The sequence below is a fragment of the Ctenocephalides felis genome, unplaced genomic scaffold, assembly GCF_003426905.1.
Source record: "Ctenocephalides felis isolate EL2017-DRISC unplaced genomic scaffold, ASM342690v1 CF-g0.4_SCAFFOLD_03572, whole genome shotgun sequence".
Lineage (NCBI taxonomy): Eukaryota > Metazoa > Arthropoda > Insecta > Siphonaptera > Pulicidae > Ctenocephalides > Ctenocephalides felis.
In genome coordinates, this window is record NW_020539726.1 from 34,607,312 (window position 1) to 34,615,951 (window position 8,640).

The 8,640-nt window shown below is 30.9% G+C and overlaps 1 protein-coding gene across 1 annotated transcript; it reads left to right on the forward strand.

Moving 5' to 3' along the window:
* Positions 1-220: 220 nt before the first annotated feature.
* LOC113388411 (adenosine deaminase 2-like) lies at positions 221-5,499 on the forward strand. Its single transcript, XM_026625791.1, has 4 exons — positions 221-1,336; positions 1,433-1,617; positions 3,132-3,257; positions 5,385-5,499. Exons 1-4 carry the CDS (start codon positions 221-223, stop codon positions 5,497-5,499), a joined length of 1,542 nt encoding a protein of 513 aa, XP_026481576.1.
* The last annotated feature ends 3,141 nt before the right edge of the window (positions 5,500-8,640 follow it).

Here is an 8,640-nt window from a genome sequence, read left to right on the forward strand (position 1 = left end):
ATAATAAATTTTGTAAATTTGTTTTTGCTAATATAATAACAAAAACAAGGACGTCTTGGGAAATATTTTTATTTATGCAAAAATATTAAAGTTGGTCCATAATTTTAACACAATACACAATTATAAATATACAGTTGGAACAGAAATATTTTGTCTTTATATTTCTTTTAGAAAAATGTATTACCAAATATTAATTGTGTATTTAGTGCCATTAATATATATGGCATTAGGGACACAAATACAACCTTCAAAGTATGTACAAGATTTTACAGAAAAGCGAGAGCAACTTTTAGAAAAAGAAGCACGTTTATCTTTAGGAGGATCCTTAAAATTAACACCTCAAGAAGAAACTGCAAACAGATTTTTGATGAAACATAAATCTGACGAACTTGATAAAGGGTTTAAAGATATCAGCGATTTTCTACCAGCTGCAAGTTTTTTGAAAATATCCAAAGACATGGAAAAACGTCCTGTGTTCAAATTGTTGCAAAAGTTGCCTAAAGGTGCAGTTTTACATGGACACGATACAGCTCTTGTGAGTGCCAAATATATTGTAGAAAATATTACCTACAGAGATAATTTGTACTTAAAGTTTGATAAAAATGAAGTATCGGAGATGAGATTTTTTAAGCAAAAACCCGAAGACAACAAGTGGAAAAGTGCTAAAGATATTAGACGCCAAAAAGGTAAAAATTATAACAATTGGATGACAAAAGAAGTTACCTTGCACGATCAGTATGTAGGTTTGAGTGTCAACGATGTTTGGACAAAGTTTATAGGCTTGTTTATCAAAATTACACCAATGTTGACGTATTTACCAGTCTGGAAAGATCATTTTTACCAAACCCTAAAAGAATTTTATGATGACAATGTTAGTTATTTGGAATTTCGAGGAACTTTACCAGAATTGTATGAACTTAATGGAACGACTTTGAACGAAATTGATGCTTGTGGTGTGTACGTCGAAGTTTTGGCAAAATTTAAAAAAGAATACGTGAAACATGACCGATTTTTTGATGCCAAATTCATCTACGCTCCTTTGAGATTCGTGAATGAATCTGAGTTCCAAAATTATATGAGGATTGCACAAAAGTTGAAGGAAAAGTATCCTGATTTCATTGCTGGTTTTGATCTGGTCGGTCAAGAAGATCTAGGACAACCTTTGCAAAAATTTACACAAGGACTTTTGGATTTAAAAAAAGCAAATTTAGACTTGTTCTTCCATGCTGGTGAAACCAAATGGAGTGGTTCGTCTACTGATAAAAATTTAGTAGATGCTGTACTTTTGGGTACGAAACGTATCGGACATGGATATGCCATCACAAAACACCCGAAGGTAAGACGATTCTAAAGATTTTTTTTATTTTTGCTATTCTAAAGTAGAGGGCAAAAGATTAGAGCAAACTCTGTTATATCTTCAGTTTCTTTACAGGTTTTGCAAATGGTGAAAAACCAAAACATAGGCATAGAAATCTGTCCAATTTCGAACCAAGTTTTGGGTTTGGTTGGAGATTTGAGAAACCATCCTTTGGCATCTTTAATTATGAATGAATATCCTGTTGTTATAAGTTCTGATGATCCTGGACTTTGGGGAGCAACTGGTGTCACTTATGATTGGTATTTACATTTTTTGACCCTTACAACTGCTTTATTTATTCTTCATTTCTTAAAAATCTGATACCTTCAATTCCCATCTTGGTTTTCTGCTTCCTTACAATTAAATTAAATCACATTAAATTCTTGTTAATTTCAAATGAATTATTTTAAAAATATACTCCTAACGTTTTTGTGCAATTTTAAATAAACAATTCGGATTTTATTTAATTTTAACGTGTAATTAACTTCCCGTAGGGTAGTTATAGTAATGGACCAAAAATCGAAAATGAAAATTTTTGCATTTCTCGACGTTTTGAAAGTTTCTGAACATTTTGGCATTTTTCAGAAAAAATGGATGTGTGTGCGTGTGTTTTGTATGTCCGCATTTTTTCGTCCACGTTTCAACCGAATTTAAAAAACATTCGATTCATATTAATAGGCAGATGTGCTCATTAGTTTTTGGCGAAGGCAGGTTCATCCGTTACGGAGATTTGGAGCAAAAAGTGCAGAAAATAGAAATCGAGTTTTTGAGAGAACGTATCCTCCGATTTGTATGATCCCAAAAACATTCAGTTCATAATGACGGCGAAAAGTGGTTATTAGTTTTTGGCATAGGCAAGCCCAGCGGTTTTGGAGATATAGAGCTAAATGTTAAAAAATGACTGTTTTTGAGAGAACTAAGCGTCCGATTTAAATGATTCAAAGAACTTTCTGCTTGTTTCAACAAAATAATTGCTTTTGGAAAAAAAAATACAAAAAGATTGCAAAAATTCAAAAAATGAACCAGGCTAAGCACGGTCTAAGCGCCACTCTGGTACAAATGTTTACCCAAGTACGTTTAGACTGTTTACGTACTGGAGCGATTATCCAATTTTGTGAAAAACTATTGAAAAATGTGAAAATGCCGCCAAGCTAAGCACAGTATAAATAAATATGTCGCACGGAATTATTTGCAAATGCGTTTAGAATGTGACTATGCGGGTGCACTTTTTCAATTTTGTGTAAATTAGGCAACTATTTTTTTTTTGAAATTGAATTCAAAATGAAATGACGCTTGTTAATGTTCTGGAAGAAAATTGATTTATGATTTACATTTGATTTGCTCAGATATAACAAGATAGCAAATACAATGAAAATGTTTAAAATTTCTCGAAAATTTTATTACGGTACGGGAAGTTCCAGCAATTTGCCTTAAGGCACGATGCCATACACTACTAGTTTATTCTTCATTTCTTAAAAATCTGTTTCGTTCTATTACGAATTTTACATATAAACATGCAAGAAAAAATGTTTTAACAGAATCTGCAATGATGCAGTTATCGTAAGATTCTTTTTTGCTTGTTTATATGTAAAATACGCCTGATCGCACGACAAATAGTTTGAAATATTCACCATTTTCTCTATTAACAAACAAGCATAAGATAGCGTTGTCATCACAACGTTTTTTTTATATTATTATAAGATAATATTTTGTTAATTCAGCATTATAATACTTGGACATTTATAGTAAAATTTTAGATATTTTTTCCTTCTAGGTATGAGACTTTTGTGGGAATTGCGTCAAGAGATCAGGATTTGCGTTTGTTGAAAAAGTTGGCATTGAATTCTATAGAACAAACTTCTTTGGATAAAACTAGGAAAAAAGAGTTATTTGAAGACTGGCAAAAAAGATGGGATGTTTATATTAAATCTGTGCCGAATATTTTGAATAAAAAATTAAACTAGTTTGTATTGGTATTTTGCTTTGAGACGAGTTACATGAACTTCCCGATGTGTGTAAATGATCGACTTAATCAATAAAAAATAAATTAATTTGTGAGTGGTTAAAAGTATTTCGAGTGGATTTATTACACATAATTGAAAACGAACGAACACATTAACTCGGAGTATTTTCTAAAAACAAATTTTTCCAAATCACTAATTTTTATAATTGAACCAGTTTCCGTAGAACTTTAATAATTTAGTATATTCAAGACCAAGTACTCTATCGTTATACCAAGTAAATCGTCTAATTTTAATTTTAAAAAACGTCAACTTCTCATTTTCTCAAACTTTGATGAATTTTTAAAATTTCACTTATAAACAAACAAGGGAAAGTTTTGTGAAAATAGAATCTTTGATTAAGCAGTTATCATAACATTCTCTCTTGCTTGCTTATATGTAAAATTCGCCTGATAGCACAGCAAATAGATAGACATTTTCACGTAAAAAATAATAATTTTATCAGTTTTTTTCTAGTACAATGATATTTATCGACTTGACTATTTTAGTTATGCAATTATAATAAAAATAGGCACATCTGTTTTGATAATAATATTGCATAATTGTGTGTGTAAATACAAATAAAATGTTATTTAGTGACTACTAAAATAAATAACAGTAATATATTTTTGAAGGTTAATTTTTAATTTAATTTAAATATAAAAAGTTGTATAAGTTTTTTTTTAAGAATATTTTATATTAATTAGTCTGCATTTTGATTTCAAAAGGTTTATGTGCAACTTGAATAATAAAAATAAAATCGTGGCATCTGGTGTTAGTTTATTTATATATTTGAACAATCAGAAAAAAATAACTCTGAATTTTTTATTAATTTAGGAGCAATTCACACATCTGCTTTTAAATTTATTTCTCGATAAAATGTCGCATTAAGATTTCGTCATTATTCAAATATCTCATTCCAAATAAATTTCCGCTCATACAGGGAAAAGTTTCGAGGTTTTCGCACATGTTTCCAACTCGAAACATCTGAAAATCTTCAATTCTGAATTTTCACCGCAAATACTTAACAAGAACGCGTCAGCAATCTCACAAAACACGCATCGGCGGCCTAAATACTTGTTAATATAGAGGAAACCGGGGTATTGCATAATATCACACATTTGAAAAAAAGTTAGGGGAGTATTGTAAGAGGGGCAAGTTAAACGATATTAAAACTAGTTGTGTATGGCATCGTGCCTTAAGGCAAATTGCGGAAACTTCTCGTATAGTAATTCTATATTAGATGAAAAAAATTAGTAATCAATAAAAATTGATCAATGATTAATAATAATTGTTTTAAACATTTTCAAATACATAATTATAATCTCTATATATTTTGTCGTTCATAAAATATACAGTGACGATCTTATCGCTCAAAGCACTTGTGAATATTTATATTAGCAAGAGGTGCCGAATAAATCCATCTGATGATATATTTCTTACGATTGGAATAACGCGTTTGAAATATATGTGTACGTTTCAAAACTGAATTGTAAAATTAAAATTCATATTTGAAGTATAGAACATTGTATATTTTTAAAAATTTTGGAAATTTTTTTTTTTGAAAATTTTGAAATTTACTTGATCGTGTAGGTAAATTTTAAAATTCAAATATCTTGGTACCGAACCAAACATAATTATAACAAAATTAGTACTCAAACTTTATCAAATATCTGATAATTTGATGTGCATGAGTCTAATGTTCATTTTTGACCACCAAATATATTTTTTTTTACTTTTGCCTCTGTATCTCCGAAACCGCTAGATCTACCAAAAAATCACATCTTTTATTCATTTCGTCAAAACAAAAAAAATGTTTTTTGAAACATTCAAATAGGGGGATTTGTGCGCCCGAAATCGTGGATCAAAAATTGTATCCAAACATCCATTGCGAAAATGTTCAGAAACCTTCAAAACGTAAAGATATATAAAAAAATCATTTTCGATTTTTTTGCGATTACTATAACTCACCCTACGGAAAGTTGATAATTTTTTGTCTTGATTGGATAAGTATCATATTGTTTTAGCTACCATCCTGCAGCCCGACGCAGTATACAGAAGTGTGCAGATGCGTCACTTTTGTCAGGCCATATAAAATTGTACTGTCATAAAATTTTGGTTTACGTTATTATTGTCGACTAATTTCAAATTTCATATATCTTATTAACTTCCCGTAGAGTTAATTATAGTATTCGTTAAAAAATCTAAAATAAAAATGTTTGCATATCTTTACGTTTCAAAGGTTTCTGAACATTTTGGCATACCTCAGAAAAATGGATTTGCGTATGTATGTAAGGATACAATTTAAAAATGTTCGATTTCAAATGATAAGGAGATGTGCTGATTAGTTTTTGGCAAAGGCAGGTCCAGCCGTTTCGGAGATATGGAGCAGAGAGTGCAAAAAATAGAAATCGAGTTTTTGAGAGAGCGAAGCATCCGATTTGAATGATCTAAAAAACATTTATTATGCAATGATTGGGAGAAGAGGTGATTCGTTTTTCGCAAAGGCATATCCAGCCGTTACGGAGATACGGAGCAAAGAGTGCAGAAAATAGAAATCGAGTTTTTGAGAGAACGGAGTATCGGATTTGAATGATTTAAAAAAACATTTAATTTGTAATGATAGGGAAAAGTGAGAATTAGTTTTGGCAAAGGCAGGTCCAGTCATTTTGGAGATACCGAGCAAAATGTGCAAGAAATTGCTGTTTTTGAGAAAATTAAGCATCCGATTTGAATGATTCAAAAAACATTGAGACAAACGGTGAGAATAAAAGACTATAGTTTTTGGGAATGAAAATTTTTTTATTCCATTTTTTTTAAATTTTCAAAGAATTTTGTTTTTGAATATAGAAAATTATTCGGATGTTAATTTTTGATAAATGTAATTTTGGGTTGAAAATTACAAAAATAAGCCAGATTAAGCACAGTCTGAGCGCCACTCTGGTACAAATGTTTACCCAAGTGCGTTTAGACTGTTTACGTACTGAAACACTTTTCCAATTTTGTGAAATCTATTGAAAAATGTGAAAATGCCGCCGTAGAGCACAGTCTAAGTGAAAACGTCGCACAAAATTATTTGCAAATGCGTTTAGACTGTGACTATTCGAGAGCGTTTTTTCAATTTTGTGTAAATTAGGCAACTATTTTTTTGTAATTGAATTCGAAATGAAATGATTGTTGTTAATGTTCGAGATAAATTTATTTATGATTTACATTTGTTTTGCTCAGATATAACAAACAAGGTATCAAAAATAATGAAAGTTACAGTATTTAGTAATGATCCATTTGAAAATATTTGAAATTCCTCATTAAGGTACGGGAAGTACCAGCAATTCGCCTTAAGGCACGATGCCATACAACACAGCTTCATTTCAAATTTATCAATCTTTGATAATATATAACACTTGTGTTAGCTAAATTGTTTAAATAGTGATCTTGATAAATAAAAAAAAGTCGCACTTATGTTGACACAAGTCTTGGGGCTAGTTGCAACACACAAGAATGCTACTGTATCTGGTAAATATAGTAAACCTTATAAAAATTTCAAATAATTTTAAATTCTACCAAATTTTCCATTTCTCCCCTATCCCCAAGATTGGGGAACTTTACAATTACCCCGAAGGCGATATGTTGCCTTAATGTGGTATAAATGTAACACAGAAATGATATGATACTCTTTTGTACTTCCATCGAGTCGGAAGGAAAGTTCATTACATTCTAGTCGAGGATTATGTAGGATTTTGTGGCAGTAGTCCCTTATTATACACCGAGCCAAGGGAATATTATAATGTTGCTAAAGGATCCTTAATCGGATTAGGATGATTTTTTTCGATATGGGAAAGATTGTAGTTTTTTCCATACAAATGTGGTCAGAAGAAGTCGATGTGAGATGAAAAGAGCAAAGTTGGAGGTCGTAGATTTTTTATAAACTTAATAATAATATATAGCTATTATATATGTTATGTATAGGACTTGAGTTAGTTGTATTTGACAATGAAAATTAGTAATCAACTTTGCTGTGAACTTTTTGGAGTCAGCGATAATTAAGTGGATGCCAACGGAAGTCCGGTGTCAGGGCTAGAGTAAATGCGTTAACCCGAGGAGTTGGCGTACTTTTTAAGTAGGCAACGGAAGACCAATAATTAGGGCGTTGCACAAAAGTCTACATTTTTTCAATTCTTGTATCCATGTTCAATTGTTATTTTTATTTTAGATGTCTATCTTCTATCTTCTATATATATAAAAATAAGTCGGGTTTTCCTTCCTGACGAAATAATTCCAGAACGCACAAACCGATTTCGACAATTTTGCATTCGTTGGAAAGGTCTGGGGCTCCGCATGGTTCATAGCTAAGAAAATTAGTGGTGCATGGCATCGTGCCCTAATGCAAATTGCTGGAACTTCACGCACCGTAATTAAAAATTCGAGTAATGACATTAGTGAGAATTTTCAGAATTATGCTTGGTTAAGTCTACGAGCAATTCTTGCCGCCAAGAAATACGATGTACACGCACTGAATTTCACCATTCAATCAAAAATTTCTGGCGATTTGGTGACATACCAATGATTCCGACTGGTCTTCCGTTTGACATCAAACGATTGTAATTTCCAGTTCGCAATTACAAGTCTCAAGGTCAATCGCTTAGTGTTTGTGGGATAAATTTCAAATAGATTATTTATAAAATAATTGTTTTTCACATGGGCAGTTATACGTTGCCTGTTCACGAGTTGGAAAACCATCTACTTTGTTTGTGTTAACGTCAGACCAAAAAACAAAAAATGTGGTTTACCAAAGAGCACTTCAATAAAACGGATAATTTGCGGATTCACTTTCATTTACTAGAGAAGTTCAACTAAAAAACACGTCATTTTTGTAATCGAAATAAATTCATTACTGTTGTATAATAAAATCAAATTTTTCCTTTTCAAATATAAAACAAACAACAAATTTCTTCATCTTTTCGCACGAAACCATCTGGTGGCGAAACGGAGTTCGTCGGGTTTGCTAGTCTTTTATAAAAATGTATTAAAATACATCATTATCAAAACTATACAAAATGTCATGATATAAATATTTGTTTCTCTCCATGCTTATGGCCTACATGATTCTCACAATTTAATAAAAATTTACAAAGGCAATTATAATTATATCGAAGCTAATATTTATTTTTGTTACAAAATAATAGTTTATAGTTAATAGTTTATTAACTCATGTAGAATCACATTGATGGTAAAATTTAAATCCTTTATTTTTTGCAAACTTTCATATATATTTCTACAAAT